This window comes from Heterodontus francisci, chromosome 8 (assembly GCF_036365525.1).
Source record: "Heterodontus francisci isolate sHetFra1 chromosome 8, sHetFra1.hap1, whole genome shotgun sequence".
NCBI classification, from domain to species: domain Eukaryota; kingdom Metazoa; phylum Chordata; class Chondrichthyes; order Heterodontiformes; family Heterodontidae; genus Heterodontus; species Heterodontus francisci.
Genome location: NC_090378.1, coordinates 74,548,911 through 74,573,637, shown reverse-complemented (window position 1 = coordinate 74,573,637; position 24,727 = coordinate 74,548,911). Strand labels below are relative to the sequence as shown.

Below are 24,727 nucleotides of genomic sequence, written 5' to 3'. Positions count from 1 at the left end.
CTCAGCCTCCTCCTGAGGTCCCCTGGATCACAGATGCCAGTCTTCAGCCAATCCGATTCACTCCACGTGATATCAAGAAATGGCTGAAGGCACTGGATACTGCAAAGGCTATGGGCCCTGACAACATTCCAGCAATAGTACTGAAGACTTGTGCTCCAGAACTGGCCCCTAGCCAAGCTGTTCCAGTGCAGCTACAACACTGGCATCTACCTGACAATGTGAAAAAATTGCCCTATGTCCTGTGCTCAAAAAGTACAAATCCAACCCGGCCAATTACCCCGCCATCAGTCTACTCTCAATTATCAGCAAAGTGATGGAAGGAGTCATCGACAGTGCTATCAAACAGCACTAACTCAGCAATAAACTGCTCAGTGACACTCAGTTTGGGTTCCGCAAGGGCCACTTAGCTTCTGACCTTGGTCCACACATGGACAAAAGAGCTGACCTCAAGAGGTGAGGTGAGAGTGACAGCTCTTGACATCAAGGCAGCATTTGACCGAGTGTGGCATCAAGGAGCTTGAGCAAAACTGGAGTCAATGGAAATCGGGGTAAAACTCTCCAGTGGTTGGAGTCATGCCGAGCGCAAAGGAAGATGGTTGTGGTTGTTGGATGTCGATCATCTCAGTTCCAGGACATCACTGCAGGAGTTCCTCAGAGTAGTGTCCTAGGCACAGCCATCTTCAGCTACTTCATCAAAGACCTTCCCTCCATCATAAGGTCAGGAGTGGGAATGTTCACTGATGATTGCACAATGTTCAGCACCATTTGCGATGACGCAGATACTGAAGCAGTCCATGTCCATTTGCAGCAAGACCTGGACAACAATCAGGCTTGGGCCGATAGGTGGCAAGTTACATTTGTGCCACACAAGTGCTACACAATGACCATCTCCAACAAGACAGAATCCAACCATCTCCCATTGACATTCAATGGCATTACGATCGCTGAATCCCTCACGTACAGCATCCTGGGGGTCACCATTGACCAGAACTGAAACAGATCAGCCATATAAGTACTGTGGCTACGAGGGCAAGTCAGACGCTGGGAATTCTGCAGCGAGTAACTCATCTCCTGACTCCCCAAAGCCTGTCCGCCATCTACAAGGCGTATGTAAGGAATGTGATAGAATACTCTCCACTTGCCCGGATGAGTGCTGTTCCAACAATAATCAAGAAGCTCGACAACATCCAGGACAAGGCAGCCCACTTGAATGGCACCCCATCCACCACCTTAAATACTCACTCCCTCTACCACCGACGCCCAGCAGCAGCAGTGTGTACCATCTACAAGATGCACTGCAGCAACTCACCAAGGCTCCTTCGAGAGCACCTTCCAAACCTGTGGCCTCTATCATCTAGAAGGACAAAGGCAGCAGATGCATGGGAACACCACCACATGCAAGTTCCCCTCCAAGCCACAAACCATCCTGACTTGGAACTATATCGCCGTTCCTTCATTGTCGCTGGGTCAAAATCCTGGAGCTCCCTTCCTAACAGCACTGTGGATGTATTGTCACGGAACTCTTTTTTTTCTCCTCCGATTAAATATCAGTGTGCGCCTTTACAACTCTGTTTGAAAACAGTGTGCCTTTAAGACTGAGCACGGAGTGCCATCTGCCCCTGTTCCTTGGCCACAGCAGAAAGAGGTGTCACATGGTATAATATTTCAATCTGACTGTGCAAAACTGGCAAAAACTGGTCTGAACCAGCCACCAGCGAGGCGTGCTACTGGAGAAAGGAGCTGTCTATTCTCTCTCAGCAGAAATTCCACAAGGAGCTACAGGCCAAGTTAATTGCCATAGGAGAAAAAAAAGCCTTTAAAAAAAAATAAGACCAGCTGTATTGCTCAAGGGAGCAAAACACCTTTTCTCTACTTCCAAGTCAGCGAGTATCTGCTTAAAGATTGAATCTCTCGACTGATTGTATTTTCTGGAATTCGCCAGTGGTCTTGATGCCTCCTGCAGCTGAAGGACTACTGAAGGGGGTGCAGGAACAGAGGGACTTAGGTGGATATATGCATAAGTCATTGAAGGTGGCAGGACATGTTGAGAGAGCAGTTAATAAAGCATACAGTATCCAGGGCTTTATTAATAGGGGCATAGAGTACAAGAGCAAGGAAGTTATGTTGAACTTATGTAAGACACTAGTTCGGTCTCAGCTGGAGTATTGTGTCCAGTTCTGGACGCTGTACTTTAGGAAAGACATGAGGGCATGGGAGAGAGTACAGAAAAGATTCATGAGAATGGTTCCAGGAATGAGGAATTTCAGTTATGAAGATAGATTGGAGAAGTTAGGACTGTTTTCCTTGAAGAGAAGGCTGAGAGGTGATTTGATAGTGGTATTCAAAATCTTGAGGGGTCTGGACAGAGCAGATAGGGAGAAACTGTTTCAACTCGTGAAAGGATCAAGAACGAGAGGGCACAAATTTGAAGTATTTGGTAAGAGAAGCAAAAGTGACATGAGGAAAAACGTTTTCACGCAGCAAGTGGTTAAGGTCTTGAATGCGCTGCCTGAGAACGTGGTGGAGGCAGTTTCAACTGAAGCATTCAAAAGGGAATTAGACACTTATATGAAAAGGGAGAAGGTGGGGGGAATGGAACTAAGGAAATTGCTCTTTCAGAGAGCCAGTGTGGACATGATGGGCCGAATGGCCTCATTCTGCACTAACGATTCTGTGATTATTTATCAAATCTGCATGGAGACTTCGAGTCGCGCTTGATTATTTTCACATTAGAATCCCTCACCCATTAGTAATGTAACCCACAAAGACTTATTTATTTATTCTTAAGAAACCGCTTATTTTTAAAAACATAATTTTTTTTTAAAGGAAACTAGTTAACCGTGATTTTCGAATGTTTGTTTGAATGGGGGGGGGGGTTAGATTAAAATAAGTTATAAGATCTTTAGACATAGCTTTATCTTAATAGTGTTTAAGATTTAGTTTTTTTAAATTAAATAGTTAATTTGTTGTTGTCTAAAGATTTTCGTTGGGGCCCAGTATTCTTCTTAAACCTTGTTCACTGTAGGAGACTTTTCTCTCTTGGGGTTCATGTGTTCTCAATGGGTCTTCAGTTCCGTGAGAAAGAGATGAGAGCAGACAGGAGAGAGGTGTTCTCAGTCCAGGAGCAAAGAGCTTTCTCAGTTCAAATTTTCTGTAGGAAGTTCAGATTCTGCAACAGCCAGTTAGTCATGTGACTGAACTGTTCTGACCACTTCTACTGTGTATTGGGGAAGCAAGGACTGGGTCCTTTGTTCCAACACTGTCTGCGAGCATGCAAAACAGGTCTTTCCAGTGAGGGGCCTGGCAATTCCTGGTTATGGGCCCTCTTTTCTTCCCAGTACCAATTTTAAGTTTTAATGTTCATGTGGTGAAATAATGTGTGCCTCATTCTTGGCAGGTGGGGATCTGTATGACATCTCCACACCCAGGGGAACGAAATGCGATTTGAAAGGAAATAGCGCATTTCATTATAAGGTTTGAGAGAAATATAAGACACAGAAAGAAAAACCATGCATTTCTCTCATTCAATTCCAGTCATTCAATCTTAAAGATTATTAAAATTGTCTTTGTTGGGTGCCAGTGCTGCTTTAATTCCCCCCTTTTGGCATCCCAGTAACCACGTGTTTCCCTGGGCAAGCTTTTCCTCAACTTGCTCACCGCCATGAATGCCCAAGGTTTTGTTCCTGCTGTGGCGATTTTTTTTTGGGGAGTTTTAATAGTGGGTGGGTCTATCCTGAACACTCTATCAGTGTGTTGCTGAACCCTGCAAAGACTTTTGCCTTCAGGGGTTGGGGGTTCCCTTTTTCTCTGACTGTGGGGGAGGATTCTTTGTTAATCTCCCCTTTATTCTCTGGGACATTCTTACCTGCAGGTATGTGCAAACTTGACTACGCTCTCCTGGGGTCTTTCGACTAAGTGAGGCACACCCTCACAGGTTCTGTGCCCCCTAGAGGTCTTTCTTTGTCTCTACAGGTTCCTGTAAATGCTGTTAGCAACTCTGGTAGGGTGCTTCCCGAGTCTGTATTTACATAGGAGGATGTGGGGTCTAACTTTTCAAATTTTTTAGGGTTAGTCGGGGTTTTCATCCTGGATTCCTCCCGGACTTCCTTTAACCTGCCCTCTTGGTCACTTTTTCGCCCTCTTTTTCTAAACTTTTGCCAGCCGTGTGCCTGCCTGTTCCCTTTTGTTCTCAGCAGGGGCCCCTTACAGTTCACCAGCCCTGTGCTGGGGGTCCTCCTAACACCGGTATAGGACTTAGGGTGCAGGTTTCACCATAGGTTGGGGTTTCCCCTCAACCTGGCACTAGTGGCAACGCCTGCAGTAGTACACCACATCTTTTGAGGAGTTTTGGCCGGTCAAACACTGTCTTATGCAGGTTTTGGTCTTTCGTATACCGGCATGTACAGCCATTGTAGTCTCGTGGGCCCTTAATATTTCTCCCTGGTACCTCCGGGGCACCACTAACTGGTGAACTACTGTCCACTCCTTGCTCTGAGGTCTGTGAGGAGAACTTCATTTCCTCATCAGTACCTCATTTTTTTTTTTTAGCTAGTATCAATCAGGGACTCCCTCTGTTTCACTTTGCAGCCTGTGCTAACTCTTGCGATATTGCATCAGTTCGCTGAGCCTCAGCTAGGGAAAATCCATTTAATTAATTCCCTGGGTCGCCTAGCTTTCCAAAGAAAGTCTCGGGCAGGCAGACCTCATGGTCTGCAGTGTCGATGCAGTCTCCTCTGGGGGAGCTGGTTTGATCATGTTCATGTGGTGAAATAATGTTCATGTGGTGAAATAATGTGTGCCTCATTCTTGGCAGGTGGGGGCCTGTATTGCAGAGCTGGAACTAAGACAAAGGGGTTGTCTTGATTCCAGGAAAGATTCGGGTCAGGAAGAATCAGAATTCAGCCCAAGACCCAGCAAAAAGCTGTTTAAACTGATACAAATTCTTCCTAAGTTTGAGGAAAGGGACGTAGAGGCATTTTTCATATCTTTTGAAAAAATAGCCAAAACAGATGAAATGGCTGAAGGAAAGCTCGACACTGCTTATGCAAAGCAGGTTGATGGGCAGAGCTCATGAAGCTTATGCCATGCTTCCTGAAGAGGCTTCTGCAGATTATGAGATGGCAAAAAAGGCTATTCTCTCTGTGTATGAGTTAGTCCCTGAAACTTACCATCAGAAGTTTCGGAACTTACGGAGATTGGCTGGGCAGGCGTATGTAGAATGAGAGGGTGAAGCAAATTAAATTTGACCATTGGATATGGGCATTAAAGATGGAAACCACATATGAGAACCTTCGAGAGTTGATTCTCTTGGAAGAGTTTAAAGATTCCATTCCTTCAGGAGCAAGAACTCATAGATACCCTGAAAGTTTTGAAAGCTAGGCAGGCAGTGGAAATTGCTGATGATTTTGAGCTTGTAAATAAGCCAAAACCTTTTGTCTGTCACCCCCATGAACCTGAGAAGGATAGAAAGTGGAAGAGTGAAAGGACAGCAAGTAGTCGGGGGCAAGAAGGAACAGCTGGGAATGCCCCAGTATCACCACCTCAGGCCAGAAAGGACGGTGCCAAGGGTAGAAGTGAGGTTTGCAATCCGAAGTTTTATCATTGCTGCAAAACGGGTCACCTTCGTTCAGAATGCTAGAAATTGCATGATAACCCCATAGGATTGTTGGGGTATGCAAAGCTAATGTAGAGAAAAAGACTCTGACTGAGAGTATCGCAGACCAGGCCATAACTTTAACGGCGGCTGTAAAACCAGATACAAAAACTAATGTGAGCGTAGAGGTTAAGAATAAGATACCCAATAAGATACCCGAAAGTTATAATGAATTTTTGTCAAAGAGGGAAGTAACTCCATATCCTTTAAGTGAGGGAGGAAAACAGGAGCAACCCAAATACTCTTGGTGCAGAAAGATATAACGTTTCCACCAGAGAGCGCCTTGAATGCTAAAGTTTTAGTTAATGGAATTGGCGGGGATTATATACCCGTACCTTTATATAAAGTGCGCCTAGAGAGTGACTTAATATCTGGGATAGTAACTGTAGGTGTTGTCCACTGTTTACCAGTAAAGGGAATTGATCTACTCCTAGGAAATGAATTGGCTAGATCAAAAATATCAGTTTCTCCTATGGATACAGAGCAGCCGAGTGAAGTTAGGGAAACGGAGCAATTACAGGAACAAGTTCCAGGAATATTTCCTGCGTGTGCAGTCACCCGAGCAATGGCTAAATAAGATCCATTGTCAGAGGTAAAAGGGGCACCACAAACAGATAGCCAAGTATCTGAAACCTTATTTGGGGATTTAGATAATCCATCTGAGATTAACAGATCTTATATAATTGCAGCACAGCAAGTTGATCCAGAGGTATACCGAATAGCACAAACAGCTCTGACAGAAGCTGAGGCAAAAGGAGTTCCAGAAGGCTATTACATGGCAAACAGGGTTTTGTGGAGGAAATGGAGACCACCTCGTAGACCTGCGGACAAAGACTGGACACTTGTTGAACAGATAGTGGTCCCACCTAAATATTGCAAGGGATTATCAAGGTTCGCACGACATTCCTTTTGCAGGGCACAGGGGAATTTGGAAGATCAAATCACGCATAAGCCAACGTTACTAGTGGCCAGGTCTTACAATGGACGTGAGACAGTTTTGTAGGATGTGCCGTACATGCCAAATGGTGGGAAAACCACAACCTACCATAAAACTGGCACCACTAATTCCCATACCAGTGACTGAGGAACCATTTAGCAGGGTATTGGTGGACTGTGTAGGACACTTGCCAAAAACAAAGGCAGGACATCAATACATACTTATTATCATGGATATGGCTACTAGATTTCCAGAGGTCATTCCTTTGAGGACAATTACTGCTAGGATAGTAGTAAAGTTAACCCAATTCTTTACAAGATATGGGTTACCACTTGAAGTTCAATCGGATCAAGGGTCTAATTTCATGTCAAAGACATTCCAAGAAGTCATGGGCAATTTGGGTATTAGACAGTTGAAATCTTCAGCATATCACCCACAGTCACAGGCAGCTTTAGAGAGAGAACACCAAACTCTCAAAACAATGATTAGAACATACTGTCACGAATATCTGCATGACTGGGATAAAGGACTAGACTTTCTTTTATTTGCCACCAGACTCAGCGAATGAGTCTACAGATTTCAGTCCTTTCAAATTGGTTTACTAACATGAAGTAAGAGGTCCTCTAAAACTTATAAAAGACAGATTCTTGGAACAAAAGAATGAATCTTCGATACTGGACTATGTATCTGTGTTCCGGAAAAGACTCATGAAAACTTGCGGTGTGGCTCTGGAACACCTTAAAGCACCCCAAGCCAATATGAAAAAATGGGCAGACAAGAATGCAAAAGCCCATAATTTTCAACCAGGGGATGAAGTATTGGTGTTGTTACCATTACAGGGAGAACCATTAAAAGCACGGTTCAGTGGCCCATATAGAGTGATCAAAATAATGGTTATGGTAGGTTAATGATTGACACCCCTAATCACCGGAAGAACCAGCGGTTGTGTCACAACAATATGTTAAAGCAATATTACTGCAGGGAGGAGGATAAGCCAGTACATCTATGTCAGGTAATTGGGACTGTTGAGAAGGAAAAAGATAGTGAGGATGAGGCAGAAGGAGTCCTAGATAACTCTCAGATTGAACCTCCAACTATCAGATTAGCGAATACAAAATGGACAGGAAAATTGGAGAATGCACTTTTGCACTTACAGGCAAAACAACGTGAAGACCTAACCAGGCTTTTCACAACATTTAAAAGAGTCTGTAGGGGTAAGCCGGGATGTACAGCCTTAGCCAGACACGATGTGGATATAGGGGGCACCATTCCTTTAAAACAACATCCTTACCGCTTAAGTCTGGACAAACAGGCCCAAGTAAAAGCAGAGATCCAATACATGCTGGAAAACAATTTGATCAAATCTAGTCAAAGTCGCTGGAGTTCACCAATAGTTCTAGTACCTAAACCTGACGGGTTAACCCAGTTTTGTATAGACTACAGAAAAGTCAATGTGGTAACGAAGGCAGACACTACACGTTTAGAAGACAGCTAATTTATTTTGAACTTTAATATGAAGCCAGGAGAGCTATAGAATCATCTCCTGATGCAGCTACGACTCCCCTGAGGGTGTTCACTATCTCCTCCCATCAATCCCTGCCCCTGGACTTAACAGAGAGCCACTGCAGGTGAGGCACGTGGACTGAAATTGATCATAAATCAATAAGCAGGCTTCGATTGGAGACATGACAGAGTAGGCAGTGCTAAGCTTCTTATCACGACTGACTGGCAAGTTCCTTTGACTCTTAAGCCAAACAGATATCAACTTTTGTAACACCTGAAGGTCTTTATCAGTGCTGGGTGATGCCATTCGGGCTAAAATTGCCCTAGCCACTTTTCAAAGATTAATGAATCAAGCGGTAGCCAGTTTTCCCAACTGTATAGTGCATCTTTATGATGTACTAATATATAGCAACACGTGGCAAGAACACTTAAACCAGCTAAAAATTCTGTTTAAAAAGTTACAAGCAGTGGACTTAGTGATAAATCTGGAAAAAAGCGAGTTCGGAAAAGCAAGAGTATCTTACCTCGGACACATAGTGGGGCAAGGACAGGTATTGCCAAAAATGGCAAAGGTACAAACCTTAGTCAAGTTCCCTATCCTTAAATCTAAATGGGAAATAATGAGGTTTTTAGGGATGTGCATTTTTTTTTTTTTTACAGGAAATTTATATGGAATTTTAGCACTGTGGCTGCTCCATTAACTGATTTGCTACAAAAAAAAACCCAGTATGGTCAGATGAATGCCAGGCAGCTTTTGAAAAGCTAAAGGGAATCTTAACTAATGAACCAGTGTTGACTGCTCCAAATTTTACTAAACCCTTTAAAACAGCGATCAATGCCAGCGAATTGGAGGTTGGGCAGTCCTATTGCAGGATGACAAATCAGGCATAGAGAAGCCAGGTGGGTTTCAAGAAAACTAAATTGCTATCGAAACAAAGTATTCCACTGTGGAAAAGGAAACATTAGGACTTTTGCTGGCTCTCAAACATTTCGAAGTATATCTCTGTCAAGACTATAAAGAAACACCAATATACACTGACCATAACCCATTAATGTTTGTGGAAAAATTTAATAAACCGAAATGCTAGAATATTTAGATGGAGTTTGCTGTTACAGCCATATCATTTGAAAATTGTACATACTTCGGTGAAAACAATGTTATCGCCGCGTTTTGTCACAAATTTAACCATGTTAACTTATATGGATGGCGATGGTACAGAGGAAACGCTATAAATTATCAGTCGAGTGAATGGATGTGAATGTGAAAAAATGTTTGAGTGTTTTTTTCCCAGTTTCTTTTTTTTTTCCATTGTAATGAAACGCATTTTAGAATGGTGTTTCATTTCGCCAAGGGCGGAGGAGTCACAGAACTTTTTTTTTCCTCCTTGGATTAAAAAACTGTGCGTGCCTTTAAGATTCTGTTTGAAAACAGTGTGCCTTTAAGGCTGAGCATAGCGTGCAAGCTGCATCTGTCCCTGGACCACAGCAGGAGAGAGGTCACATGGTCTCATGTTTCGATTTGACTATGTGTAAAACTGACAAAAAACAGCCTGAACCAGCTATCAGTACGGCGTGCTTCTGGAAAAAGGAGCTGTCTATTCTCTCTCAGCAGAATTTCTACAAGGAGCTGCAAGCTAAGTTAACTGCCTGAGAAAAAAAAAATTTTTTTTTTTTTTTTGAAGAGACCAGTTGTATTGCTGAAGGTAGCAAAACACCTTTTCTTTACTTCCAAGCCAGGAAGTATTTGCTTCAAGACTGAATCTCTCCTGACCAATTGTATTTTCTGGAATTCACTGGTGGTCTTGATGATGGTTGCTGCAGCTGAAGTGTTTTGAATGCCTATCTATTGAAGGACTATTTCAACAAATTTACATGGAGACTTTGAGTTGCATTTGATTATTTTCACATTAGAACACCTCACCCATTAGGAAGGTAACCCACAAAGACTTACTTATTTATCTATTAGGGAAACAGCTAATTTTTAAAATCATTTAAAAAAGAAACTGCTTAACCATGATTTTTGAATGTTTGTGTGTGAATGGGGGAATTAGATTAAAATAAGAAGTTATAAGGTCTTTAGACATAGCTTTATCTTACTAGTGTTTAAGATTCCGTTTTTTAAAAAATAAATAGTTAACTAGTTGTTGTGTAAAGATACCTGGTTTGGTCTGTTTTATTCTGGGGACTACGAGAGTGTTTAATTTGACTGTTTTCTGGTAGGGTGGGAAAACTTTAATAATTTGCTGTAATCTGTGGAGCGATGGGACTGAATTGACAGTGCTTTGCTCCTGCCTCGGTCATAACAGTACCTACACCACATGGACTGCAGCGGCTCAAGGTGGTGGCTCATCGCCATCTTCTCAAGGGCAATTAGGGATGAGCAATAAATGCTGGCCTAGCCAGAAATGCCCACATCCCGTGAAAGAATAAAAAAAAAATTCAGAATGCTGCAATGGACAGTTTTACAGAAGCCAAATCTGAAAGTGTCAAGATGTAGAGCAGGCATAGACAGAGAGATATAACTTTGCAAATGTGAAAACTGATGTTCTGCGTGATAATCCAGAAGTTAGGCTTGAAGATCAAAGAGAACACAACAACTGGAGGCAGTCATGTACCCTCTGCAAGTAACTAATGGTGTGGCCAGGGCAACAGGATATCTGTGACCTTAGTGAACAATGGAATAAATAGTGTATCTCCTTGCCAATGACATTTAAGGACTGAGAAAGAAACAGAGTAACAACCGAGAAGAAGGGTGAATTCAATGTCAAATCAGGAACAGAAAGAGAAATAGAAAGACGAGAAAAGATTTGGTACAGAAAGAAGAGAGACAGAAAGGAAAAGTAAGGAAAATCATTTAAAACTTTTAGATTTGATATTTCTAAGAACTTGAAGAATTTATCAACTGAAGGAATGAGACTCCACAGTTTAAGTTGTTACGTCTCTGGGTCAGATAGGTTGACTGGCACTACACCAAATATTATCACATCGCTAAAATGGTACTTACATCGTTAATTACCAGAGTTAACCTTCTGTGACAAGTTTAATGAATAATTAATAGGCAAATTCTTAAAATTACAGAATGGCTAAGGGTGAGATGTTATTTATGCAAAGCTTACAGCAGAGTTGCATATATTAACTAGCAAATTCTGTAGTTTCGCAACTCATGGTGTATCTCTTAATCTCTTGAACCTGCCGGCTGATTTGCACATTTTAATAACGGCGTAAGTCATTATTTTTCCAGCCCACTGAAATGGTATACTGATACAATTCACCAATCTGGGGAATCTTCAAGATGTTATGCAATGACAAGTTACTGAATTGGCAAAATCCTATTTTTAATTCAATTTCACTAAGCAAACATGATAGAATTCACAATAAAACACCATAAGTGGCACAAATCTGCAACCCAGTGTTTTGGGGGCCTGAGTTCCTGCTAATTATCAATGGCATCCCCAACAATGTAAAGAATGAAATAGTTCAGAAGACTGTGCTTTTTATCAACAAACTCGTGGATAAACAGGCAATAGGTAACTCCTTTTATTCCAACTTGGTGAAGACTGTTAATTGAACTACTTGAGCCTAAATTACTGATTGGGCCAGAGATGGTACAAAGATAAACTGAAGGAGAAGGTGAAAAGAAAGTATTTAAGCACGGGATAGCACAGAAGGAAAGCATAATTTGGTATATAAAGATCAAAAATTAAGTAGCCATAATTCCTTAATTAAGGGAGAAGTCTATATATGGAATAAACTGTTGATTAATGTGATGATACCACAGCAATGGACGATTTTTAAAAGAAGCTGGATATGTTTTTGTTCCTAAAGGGTATATAAATACTGCACAGGATATGGATCTAAACAATAATGTATGGTAGTTTTAAAGGAAATTAAAATGGGAATGGCAGGCAACAATACAGAGAAAGATAACAGGATAATATTCTTGGTTATGGACAATCGATTCCATGGTCTAGATTATAGATGAATGGGATAAGCTGTATTGAATGCCTTTGCTCAGCACTGGTTCCTAATATTTGGTAATCATTCTCATCAAAAAAGCTGAGCACAACAAAACTCAGGATAGATAGTTGCGCTACTTGCAAGTAAAATCAGCTGCTGCAGTGGACTTAGAAAAACTAATAAAACCATTCCACACTTAAATAGGCTGTAAAAAACCTACCACCTTCTTTTATGCTTTTCTCAGTTAAAAAAATGCGTACAAACTAACATATCAAGAAAACAAGTATTGCTACATTACAGATTGTCCTCAGTCTCATTTTTCCAAACTATATCGAGACACCAGTAGTGAATCTACATTATATTCGATTCTATTAGCCATTAAATCACTTTGAAATTTAAAAGCTTAAAAATTTGGGAGATTGTTTTTGTAAAAGGCTCCTTTATACATGTCTATCATGACTCAAAAGTGGGCAAATACAAATATACACTGGCACTTTACCATCTTCATTTCTAAAACAGCACAATATAACCAAACCATATTTCTGGAAATATAGTGAGCTGCCAACTTTGTCAAAAAACAAATCTGGTTCAGGTTAATTATAAAGCTTGACAGGCCTCCCTGGTGTGTGCAGTGGATTTTTTTTTGAGACTGGTAGGCATTGAAACAATGGGGCATCCTTTGTGTGACAGTGTGCTCTGTATTGAGGACAATCAAGAAGACTTTTTTTCTAGGTAAAGAAAAACCTATGATCAAGGTCATGAAATCAACAGCAAGCCATAGGACTCAATTCCACAACTTTTCAGTCAAGGGAGAAGCAATCCAGAGAAACTACATCCCTTCACACTGAGGGACCACTACCCTCATAATAAGGCACCACACTCTCAAACTATAGATAATATGATAATCAAGAGTTCAAACCCTCATGCTCAAATAGTGGGTTCAAAGCTACAGTATGTAAAAAAAAAAGTTCTCTAACAACAGTGGGAAGCAGGTCAAGGCAGCCAATCATCAAGTAAAGTTGAATTAACCACATATGGGTGGAAAAATGAGAAAAAAAACCCCACAAGCACTACTCGTAATTACTTGCATGTAAATTGCTCCACAGTACTTACAATGAATAAATTTTTGGTTTGACCTTCATGCTGAGAAACGTTCCTGATCATTTTCATCAGTAGTGAATCCTTGAATTTGAAGGCTCTTTTCATGAGCATTTTCAGGCCATTTCCTAAAAAGTATAATCTTCAAAGTCAGCCATCTTGAGCCAATTTTCTCAGCAAAATAGTATAATTAGACAGATACCCAGTTCAGCACTCCTGATTAACTATGTTTCATGTCAAATATTTAGTATTGTAAGTAAACAGGAATAACTACATCTCAAATCAAGGGATTACAAACATTATTCCATTGATTTAAAAATGAAAGTTAGCAAAAATAGAAGCTAACGTGGAAACTATTTAAAATATGAAGCTTCTTGCATTGAATATCACATTTGTTTATAAAAGAAATTCCACTCTGATTCAGTCCACAGTAACAAATCAGCGAAGATTACAAACACAGAAAGCATATTGTGGAATAATACATGGGACTCCAGCTATATTAAAGAAATACTAACAAGGTAATGTTCAAGTTACCCACAGATTACTTGTTCAAGAGGACTCTATTACTGATGTCTGTACACTCATGTAGTACCATGATAGCAAGTGTTTCAGTGTGCTACAAATTTAACTCGAAACAAGAGACATCATGGAGTTCATAGAAAGGTCACAACCAGTGCAAGAATTGCACGTTTTGCAGACTACAATAACCTCAGCAAAGGTGTTCGCAATCTTGTGACCCCCATGATGACCTTCCTACCACATATCCCCAGCATCACTAAGCCAGCCCAACTGCATTTTTGTCTCAGCTTACTTGTTACTGAAACCTTCATCCATGCCTTTGTTACTTTTAGACTTTCCTAAATGTGTACCCATCACTCCTGTGGTCACTGATGTACACTGGCTCCTAGTTAAGCAATGCCTCAATATTAAAACTCTCATCCTTGGTATAAAGCCCTCCATGGCCTCGCTCTTCCCTATCTCTGTAAACTCCTTCAGCCTACAATCCTCCACTAATTCTGGATCCTTGAGCATTCCCAATTTTAATCGCTTCAACATTGGTAACCGTGCCTTCAACTTCCAAGGCCCTATGCTCTTAAATTCTCTCTCGACATCTCTCCGCCTCTCTACCTTTCTATAAGATGCTCCACGAAACCTACCTCTTCGACCAAACTTTTGGTCATCTGGCCAAATACTTCCTTACTTGGCTTGGTGTTAGATTTGTTTGCTATATAAATGCAAGCATTGCTGTCATTGTTGCGTGTGGAGACCACGTGGCTGAAATACAGGGCACTGTTCTCATTCTGCAGAACTGAATCCCCAGAGTGAAAATTTAAACATAAAAAACATAAAGGTGCAATAATTACACAGAGTGGGCCCAACTATACAACACCAGTACTAAAACCATGAACTTGGTACAGAGGGTCGACTTAAATCAGTACATTGTTAGTAATTACACCATCACAATGGCATTAGATATTACAGCAGCTGCTAATACCAACAGCTGATTTTGTTAGCTGATTTACAATTTTTAAAGTACACTTTTCAGTACACTTTTGATTCACATCAAAAACTTTGCATCAATTTGCAGAACACAATCATAACATATCACATTCAGTTACAACAGCAGATCAAAAATCTCTAACAGTAGATGCGAGCAGCTGGTATAGATTTTGAATGTAGCTGAAAGCTAGCTGAATTTTGCCACAATTAAGCCCACAAAGCAAACCAAGGCTATGGGAAAGAATTCCAGATAGATATTGCTTTAAATGAGATAAGTTTAAATATTAGATGTAATGGACAGAGATTTCAGAATACTTCTGACCTAAAAAGGAAGTCCCATCGGGTCAGCTGGGATCTGTGCAGTACAATACTGAACATGCAGTTCTTATCTTGTTGGCTAGGTGCTGTCTTGCTGGAGGCCACAGGTATCCGAGGGCAAAGGACCAAAGAGCATTTCTGTTCTAACAAGGCAGTTAAGCAGTCAAATATTTTGACTAGCAGAAAAAAAACAATGTGCAGAGACTGTGGACCCACTAATCTCTGCTTGCAATCAAAATACTGCATCAGTATTGCATCAGAGTTGGCGGCAGGGGAGGTGTTGAATGGTTGGAGGAGTTTACAGACATAGGGAGGGGTGAGGCCATGTTGGAATTTGTAAACAAGGATTCAAGGATGAGTGTTTTAAAATCGAGGTGTTGCTTAACTGCGAGTCAATGTAGATCAACAAGCACAGGGGTGGTGGGTGCGAATCATGGCACTGGCAGCAGCGTTTTGGGTGCAAGTTTGCAGACAGTGGAACTAGGGAGGCCAGCCAAGAGTGCATTGGAAAAGTCAAGTCTGAAGGCAACTCCAAAATATTAGGTTCATCTTTTAAACTCAGTCCACTTCATCGAAGAGATTTCTGTAATTAAAGTTACAGGTGAGATAAAAATTCAAACATCCCTGTGTAACATCCAAATTTAAATAACTTCAAAAGATATTTAACAACAAAGTCCATATCTTTAAGGCCGTATTTTAAGAAAATCTGGTCATGCCCATCTTACCTGCACAATTTTACATTTTCTGCCCATCCCCTAAAGCTCTCGCCCATGGATGTTCTCCTTACTTGCCTTATAACATATTCTAGGACATCTTGTATGTTAAAGAATCTATATCAATTCAAATTCTGTTATCATGCTCTGTGCAAGATCAAGGAAACTACACAATGTTACATTTTGCCTAAATCTTCAGTACAGGAAACTTAATAAAGGTTTGCCACAATGTTTATCAATTTGACTTTACTGAACTATGTTTAGAGTATCCAACATTTTATTTTATATTAGTAAAGACAGATCTTGATGCCACAATCAATTTAACATTTCCTACTGCATGTCTATGATTTCACTCCAAATGTGTTCCAAACCAGTAAAGTTTACAAGCTAAATATTTCCAAGTATTAGATCTTATTCATTTAGGAATAATATTCAAACACTTCAAACAGAACTTATAAACTAATTGAACATTACCCTTACTAAGTATCTGAAATTAAATAATTTACATCTATATAGTACCTTTAACATAGTAAACGTCCCAAGGTGCTTCAGAGGAGCACTAGAAAACAAGACACCAAACCACATAAGGAGATATGAGGTCGATGACCAAAAGCTTGGTCAAAGAGGTAAGTTTTAAGGAACGTCTTAAAAAAATGTGAGGTAGGGAGAGAGAGTAGTCCTGTAGTTTTTTTTTCGGAATATGCGGTTTGCCTTTAAGGCTTGCAAGGGATCAGTATTGCTTTAAGTACCAGCAAGCCTCAGGAGTTATAAGGTGGTGCATTTTCGTTGCCTTGGAAACAACCATTTGGAGACTGTGATTCAAAGGGTGCATTCTCGTTACCATGCAAACAGCCACTGAGAGCGAGTCTCATGCAATACATTTGTTATAATTCAGTTTTGAACTCGGTTAGTTGAAGACAGTTTGCTCTAACAGACACACAGACACAGAGGACAGCTGGTGTTAGCACCTGGAAAAAGAGCTCTCTACCATTTAAACTGAAGGAATAGGATTTCAGTCTGTTTAATTATTATCTCTCAAAATTCTAAAACGTCAAGCCAAAACAGAGATCTCTGTTAATTTAAATTGAAGAAAGGGAAGTTAGACTGTGACAATATTTTATCCCTCAAAAACTCTAAAGTCAGATTGATTCTGTTGAAAGTATTTGCAAGTCGTCAATTGTTGAAATTTGCTGGAGAAGGAAAGCAACATGCTGTAAGGACTTGGAGCAACATCCTGCGAGGACTTCAAGCAACAATGGACTGTAAATTTGCAAGGACTCTAATTTTTACTACTTTAAATGCTGTTTATATCTTCATAGTGTTTAAGAATTTAGTGCTTCTAATTAAAGAGTTAATTTGTTGATTTAAAGACATCTGGTTTGGTTAGCCTCATTCGGGGGTTAATAGATGGTCCAATAAAAGCAAAATACTGTGGATGCTGGAAATCTGAAATAAAAACAAAAAATGCTGGAAATACTCTGCAGGTCTGGCAGCATCTGTGGAGAGAGAAGCAGAGTTAACGTTTCAGGTCAGTGACCCTTCTTCAGAAGTTCTGAAGGGTCACTGACCTGAAACGTTAACTCTGCTTCTCTCTCCACAGATGCTGCCAGACCTGCTGAATAGATGGCACCATCTGGTTGGGTCTTTCTTTAATTTGGAAAGTTTTAAATTATATGTTAGGCGATCTGTGGAGCGACGGGATTGAATCATCAGTGCCTCTCTCCCACCACAATCAGAATCGTATATTTTGATTGGGGGCTTTGACAGGAGTGGTCGATCGTAACACTAATCATGGGCAATTATCCCTTTGAACAAACTGAGGCCACTTATTTGTAAGTGAAAGCAGTGCAATATTCATAATTATTAGATAACTTAGTTTTGAACATTTATGCATTTTTAAGCCTGCTCATGAAACCCAACACAAAAATTACTAAATTTTTTGTGAGCTTTAAACAGCAAATCAACTGTGAAAAGGGCCTCAAATTGTCTGCTTAAAGGCGAATGCAAATCTTTTTAATCCCTAGGTAGCCCAAAAGCAAACATTTAATATAAAAAAATTCACACTATTGATCTGCAAGGTCCTAATATGCTTGCAAACTACATTAAAAATTCTTAATAACAGTAATGAATGAGCTATACTGTGAATTCTTTAGATCAAATTATGATCTCGTTATGGTTATACTTGGATTTGAATTAAAAGTGAAACACAAAGAAGGAAATGTATGCAATGCTGCAAAAACTGAGGAATTGAAAATGTGCAAAAAGTCTTTTGGCTCATTATTTATTTTGTCTCTATCATCGACAGGATTGCGGCTGCCTGCAACGAATTTGGCCTAACCATCAGCCTCAAGAAAACGAACATCATGGGACAGGACGTCAGAAATGCTCCATTTGTCAATATCGGCGACCACGTTCTGGAAGTGGTTCAAGAGTTCACCTACCTAGGCTCAACTATCACCAGTAACCTGTCTCTCGATGCAGAAATCAACAAACGCATGGGAAAGGCTTTCACTGCTACGTCCAGACTGGCCAAGAGTGCGTGGGAAAATGGCGCACTGACACGGAACACAAAAGCCCGAGTGCATCAAGCCTGTGTCCTCAGTACCTTGCTCGATGGCAGCGAGGCCTGGACAACGTATGTCAGCCAAGAGCAACATCTCAATTCATTCCATCTTCGCTTCCTCCGGAGAATCCTTGGCATCAGGTGGCAGGACCGTATCTCCAACACAGAAGTCCTTGAGGCAGCCAACATCCCCTGCATATCCATCCTACCGAGCCAGCGGCACTTGAGATGGCTTGGCCATGTGAGCCACATGGAAGATGGCTGGATCCCCAAGGACACTTTGTACAGCAAGCTCGTCACTAGTATCAGACCCACCGGCCATCCATGTCTCCGCTTTAAAGACGTCTGCAAACGTGACATGAAGTCCTGTGACACTGATAACAAATCGTGGGAGTCAGTTGCCAGCGATCGCCAGAGCTGGCGGGCAGCCATAAAGGTGGGGCTAAAGTGTGGCGAATCGAAGAGACTTAGCAGTTGGCAGGATAAAAGACAGAGGCGCAAGGAAAGAGCCAACTGTGTAACAGCCCCGACAGCCAATTTTATCTGTAACACCTGTGGAAGAGTCTGTCACTCTAGAATTGGCCTTTATAGCCACACCAGGTGCTGCTTCACAAACCACTGACCACCTCCAGACGCTTACCCATTGTCTCTCGAGACAAGGAGGCCAAAGAAGAAAGATGATCACTAATCACATAACTTTAATGAAAAAAATTATTTTTATATTTTCTGGTGGAGTGCTGCAAAGGGAAATGATCCACTACAAACCACAAGAAATGCTACCTACAACTGAAGGTGGTGCATGATATCAGTTGTGTAGAGATACAGCACTGAAACAGGCCCTTCGGCCCACTGAGTCTGTGCCGACCATCAACCACCCATAATTCTACACGAATCCCATATTCCTACCACATCCTCACCTGTCCCTATATTTCCCTACCACCCACCTATACTAGGGGCAATTTACAATGGCCAATTTACCTACCAACCTGCAAGTCTTTTGGCTTGTGGGAGGAAACTGGAGCACCCGGAGAAAACCCACGCAGACACATGGAGAACTTGCAAACTCCACACAGGCAGTACCCAGAATTGAACCCGGGTCGCTGGAGCTGTGAGGCTGCGGTGCTAACCACTGCGCCGCCCTAGTTAAAAGCAAAATAGCAAGATATCAGTTTCTCAGTTTTCAAATCAATCAGCGAAAAATAATCACTTGTAAATATTCTTACAAGAACAATGTTTTTCTTTTAATTCTTTCATGGGATGTGAGCGTCGCTGGTTAGGCCAGTATTTACTGCCTGTCCCTAAATACCCTTGAACTGCTGCAGTCCATGTGATGTAGGTTTTTAATTGCTTAGAATTTTTAAAATCTGTGATATAGAAGGCCTGACTTGTGGTAAGGTAACTTGAGGATAACCTTTCTGGCCAGTTTAGCTGATAAGTTGCAATTAACAGATTTTACACTTGCTAGCAGCTTGAAAACCCTTTCAATCTACTTTCTTAAATTGTTGAAGTTTAGAGAGAGGCACTTATGCTTGATTGACCACACATTTTAGATGCCAGAAAGATCGATGAATGTTTACAGTTCTTTTGTCCTGGTTGGCACAAGTGCTGTTAGGAACGAACAAATAGTTTTGCATAGTTTAAAATTTAAAAATCTTAATTATAATATTGCAACACAAACAGAAAGTGTCATCCTGTAACCCTTTTCTGAATCAGGTTGTGCATAAGCATCTTACACATATTAGTGGTAGTACATGAAAAAGTGTCTGTGTAGATTTCTGACAAAAACAAATATCATTTGTGCCAACCAGGACAAAAGAACTGTAAACATTCAACGGTCTTCCTGGCATCTAAAATGTGTGGTCAATCAAGCATAAGTGCCTCTCTCAAAATTTCAACCATTTAAGAAAGTAGATTGATAGGGTTTTCAAGCTGCTAGCAAGTGTAAAATCTGTTAATTGCAATTTATCAGTTAAGCTGGCCAGAAAGGTTTTTTTTTTGTTTAGAGATACAGCACTGAAACAGGCCCTTCGGCCCACCGAGTCTGTGCCATCCATCAACCACCCATTTATACTAATCCTACACTAATTCCATATTCCTACCACATCCCCACGTGTCCCTATATTTCCCTACCACCTACCTGGGGCAATTTATAATGGCCAATTAACCTATCAACCAGCAAGTCTTTGGCATGTGGGAGGAAACCGGAGCACCCGGAGGAAACCCACGCAGACACAGGGAGAACTTGCAAACTCCACACAGGCAGTACCCAGAATTGAACCCGGGTCGCTGGAGCTGTGAGGCTGCGGTGCTAACCACTGCGCCGTCTTACCACAAGCCAGGCCTTCTATATCACAGATTTAAAAAATTCTAAGCAATTAAAAGGCATGGATAACTTAGACTCAGGGGTGGTGCCAGAGTACTGGAGAATTGCAAATGTTACACACTTGTTCAATAAAGGATGTAAAGGTAATCCAGCAACTACAGGCTAGTCAGTTTAACTTCAGTGGTGGGGAAACATCTAGAGAAGATAATTCAGGACCAAATTCATAGTCACTTGGACAAATGTGGGTTAATCAAGGAAAGCCAGCATGGATTTGTTAAGGGAAAATCGTGTTTAACCAACTTGCTGCTGAAGGGGTAACTGAGGGGGTTGAAGAGGGCAATGCTGTTGATGTGGTGCACATGGACTTCTAAAAGGCATTTGATACAGTGCCACAGCAGACTTATGAGCAGAGTTCTTGCTCATGGAATAAAAGAGACAGTAACAACATGGATATGAAATTGGCTGAGTGACAGAAAACGAGTAGAGGTTAATGGATGTTTTTCGGGTGGGAAAAAAGTCTGTAGTGGAATTTCCCAGGGGTCAGTGTTGGGACTATTGCTCTTCCTGATGTATATTAATGGTCTAAGGACCTTGGTGTGTAGGGCTTAATTTCAAAATTTGCAGATGATACAAACTTGGAAGCACCGTGAACTGTGAGGAGGATCGTACAGAACTTCAAAAGAAAATAGACAAGCTGGTGGAATGGACGGACAAGTGGCAGATGAAGTTCAATTGTGGAGGAATGTGAAGTGATTCATTTTGGTAGAAAGAATGCGGAGAGACAATATAAAATAAAGGGTACAAGTCTAAAGTGGGTGCAGGAACAGAAGGACCTGGGTGTATATGTGGATAAGACATTGAAGGTGGCAGGACAGGTTGAGAGGGCAGTCAATAAAGCATACAGTATCCTAAGCTTTATTAATGGGGATATAGAGTACAAGAGCAAGGAAGTTATGTTGTACTTGTATAAGACACGAGTCCGGCCTCAGCTGGAGTACTGTATCCAGTTCTGGGCGCTACATTTAAGGAAAGATGTGAAGGCATTGGAGAGTGTGCAGAAAAGATTCACGAGAATGGTTCCAGGGATGAGGAACTTCATTTAGAAAGATAGATTGCAGAAGATGGGACTGTTTTCCTTGGAGATGAGAAGACTGAGAGGAGATTTGGTAGAGGTATTCAAAATAATGAAGGGTCTGGACACAGTAGATAGGGAGAAACCGTTCCCACTCATGAAAGGATCAAGAACTTGGCAATTGGCAAAAGAAGCAATGGCAACATGAGGAAAAACTTTTTCATGCAGTGAGTGGTTAGGATCTGAAACACTGCCAAACAGTGTGGTAGAGGCAGGTTCAATCAAGGCATTCAAAAGGGAATTAGATAGTTACCTGAAAAGGAAGAACGTACAGGATTATAGGGCGAAGGTGGGAAATGGCACTTATTGAATTGCTCACTCGGAGAGCCGGTGCAGAGATGATGCTTCGATTGGCCGCCTTCTGTGCTGTAACAATTCTGTGATACACTCAAGTGACAGCTACAACTCTGAAATCTCATAATAGACAGCACACTACTGAAAAGAACATAACACTGGAATGTAGATTCAAAATTAATGCTGCAGTTATCATGGGTACCAGACTGAGCATTAAATCCAAGTGTTTCTGCAGGTTGAGTGTCACAGGGAAAGTTACTCCGCTCCTTGTCCATAAACATTCAGTATTTTAATGGCATAGATGAGAGCATTCATACTTTCAACACATTAAAAAAAACTCTGCTTTAGTGTAAAAAAAGTGTTTATGAATGCTAATGGATCTTCTGAGCATTCAGTAAGCCTGCCTTGAGGCCATTCTAGACTTGTACTCCATATGACATTGCAGCAAAGCATCTTCCTGACAAAGAATCAAACCACTGTGTTCCAAAGGTCAGCTGGGACCTGAATTCAGTTACTTTGTCATTTCAACATTAGGTATTATAAATTTGTTCACGTGGCACAAAAGTGTAAGTACAACTGCACCCTCCAACTACTTTTATACACTGTCACATATTCTATAAAGATCATAATTATAAATAAAAAGTGACCAGAAGTAGAAACTAAATCTAAGGTTACAGTCTCTCCAATCTGGATATAAAAATTAGGATTCTGTTATACTTTAGATATCAGATAAATTCTTACCTTCACAGATCAGTTGTGCATTTCTCTTGTTAGAAGCTAGGTTAATACAAAAGGATATTAATTCCATGTCAATGTGCTCTTCTGCACATTCAAACAACATCTTCATTAACTGTCAACAGAATAGCACACAAATGAATCAGTTCCTGCAATTGCTCTCCAATGTTCAAACATTGCGCATCCTTCCTCTACAATATACTCATAGCTGTTCTTTATTTTTTTTAAAGCCAGGAAATAAAGTAACATTCTGCCACATCCTGTCGTGAAGGGTGGGGGACAATAAAACAACTAACTGGAAGAGAAGGCTCCACAAACATCCCCCTCCTCAATGATGGGGGAGCCCAGCACATCAGCACAAAAGACAAGGCTGCAACGCTTGCAACCATGTTCAGCCAGATGTGCCCAGTGGATGATCCATCTCGGTGTCCCCCTGAGGTCCCCAGCATCACAGATGCCGGTCTTCAGACAATTCGATTCACTCCATGTGATATCAAGAAACGGCTGACTGCTCGGATACAGTCAAGGCTAAGGGCCCTGAAAACATCCCGGCAGTAGTACTCAAGACTTGTGCTCCAGAACTAGCCGCACCCCGAGCCAAGCTGTTCCAGTACAGCTACAACATTGGCATCTACCTGACAATGTGGAAAATTGCCCTGGTATGTCCTGTCCACAAAAAGCAGGACAAATCCAATCAGGCCAATTACTATCCCATCAGTCTACCCTCAATTAAGTGAAGTGATGGAAGGTGGCATCGACAGTGTGATCAAGCTGCACTTGCATAGCAATAACCAGCTTATCGATGCTAAGTTTGGGTTCCGCCCGGGCCATTCGGCTCCAGACCTCATAATAGCCTTGGCCCAAACATGGACAAAAGAGCTAAATTCAAGAGGTGAGGTGAGAGTGACTGCCCTTGGCACCAAGGCAGCATTTGACATCAAGGAGCACTAGCAAAATTGAAGTCAATGGAATGAGGGGATACCTATTACAAAGGAAAATGCTTGAGGTTTTTAGAGGCCAAACATCTAAGTCTCAACCCCAAAACATCGCTGCAGGAGTTCCTCAGGCTAGTGTCCCAGGTTCAACATCTTCAGCTGCTATATCAATAACCTTCCCTCCATCATAAGGTCAGAAGGCGGGATGTTTGCTGATGACTGCGCTGTGTTCAGTACCAATTGCGCCTCCTGTCCATGTCCACATGCAGCAAGACGTGGACAACATTCAGGCTTGGGCTGATAAGTGGCAAGTAACATTCACATTGCACAAGTGCCAGGCAAAGACCATCTCCAATAAGAGTAAATCTAACAATCTGTCCTTGACATTCAATGACATTACTGACACTGAATCCCCCACCAACATCCTGAGGGTTGCCATTAACCAAAAACTGAAATGGAACAGCCATAAATACTGTGGCTACAAGAGCAGGTCACAGGCTGGGGATCCTGAGGCAAGTAACTCACCTCCTACCTCCTCAATGCCTGTCCGCCACCTACGAGGCACAAGTCAGAATTTTAGTAAGGCATTTGACAAGGTCCCACATAGCAGACCGATCAATAAAATGAAAGCCCATGGGATACAGGGGAGTGTGGCAGGTTGGATCTAAAATTAGCTCAGTGACTGGAAGCAAAGGGTGGTAGTCGACGGATGTTTTTATGATTGGAAAGCTGTTTCAGTGACTTTCCACAGGCTCAGTGTTGGGTCCCTTGCTGTTTGTGGTAAATACTGATGATTTGGACTTAGATGTGGGAGGCATGACTGGGAAATTTGCTGATGACACAAAAATTGATCTTGTAGTTGATGAAGAGGATGGCTGTGGACTCCAGAATGATTTTTTTTTTTAAAGAGATACAGCACTGAAACAGGCCCTTCGGCCCACCGAGTCTGTGCCGACCAACAACCACCCATTTATACGAACCCTACAGTAATCCCATATTCCCTACCACCTACCAACACTAGGGGCAATTTACAACAGCCAATTTACCTATCACCTGCAAGTCTTTG

At 41.4% G+C, this 24,727-nt stretch overlaps 1 protein-coding gene across 4 annotated transcripts in view; it reads right to left on the bottom strand.

Annotated features, from left to right (window-relative positions):
• The window catches only part of kifap3a (kinesin-associated protein 3a), a 332,201-nt gene that overhangs the window by 152,498 nt on the left and 154,976 nt on the right, over positions 1–24,727 (bottom strand). For all 4 annotated transcript variants that reach the window (XM_068037376.1, XM_068037377.1, XM_068037379.1 and 1 more), the window contains exons 12-13: positions 22,733–22,841; positions 13,164–13,276 (exon numbers count right to left, since the gene is read on the bottom strand). In XM_068037376.1, coding sequence (XP_067893477.1) covers positions 13,164–13,276; positions 22,733–22,841 — 222 coding nt within the window. The remainder of the gene's footprint in view (positions 1–13,163; positions 13,277–22,732; positions 22,842–24,727) is intronic.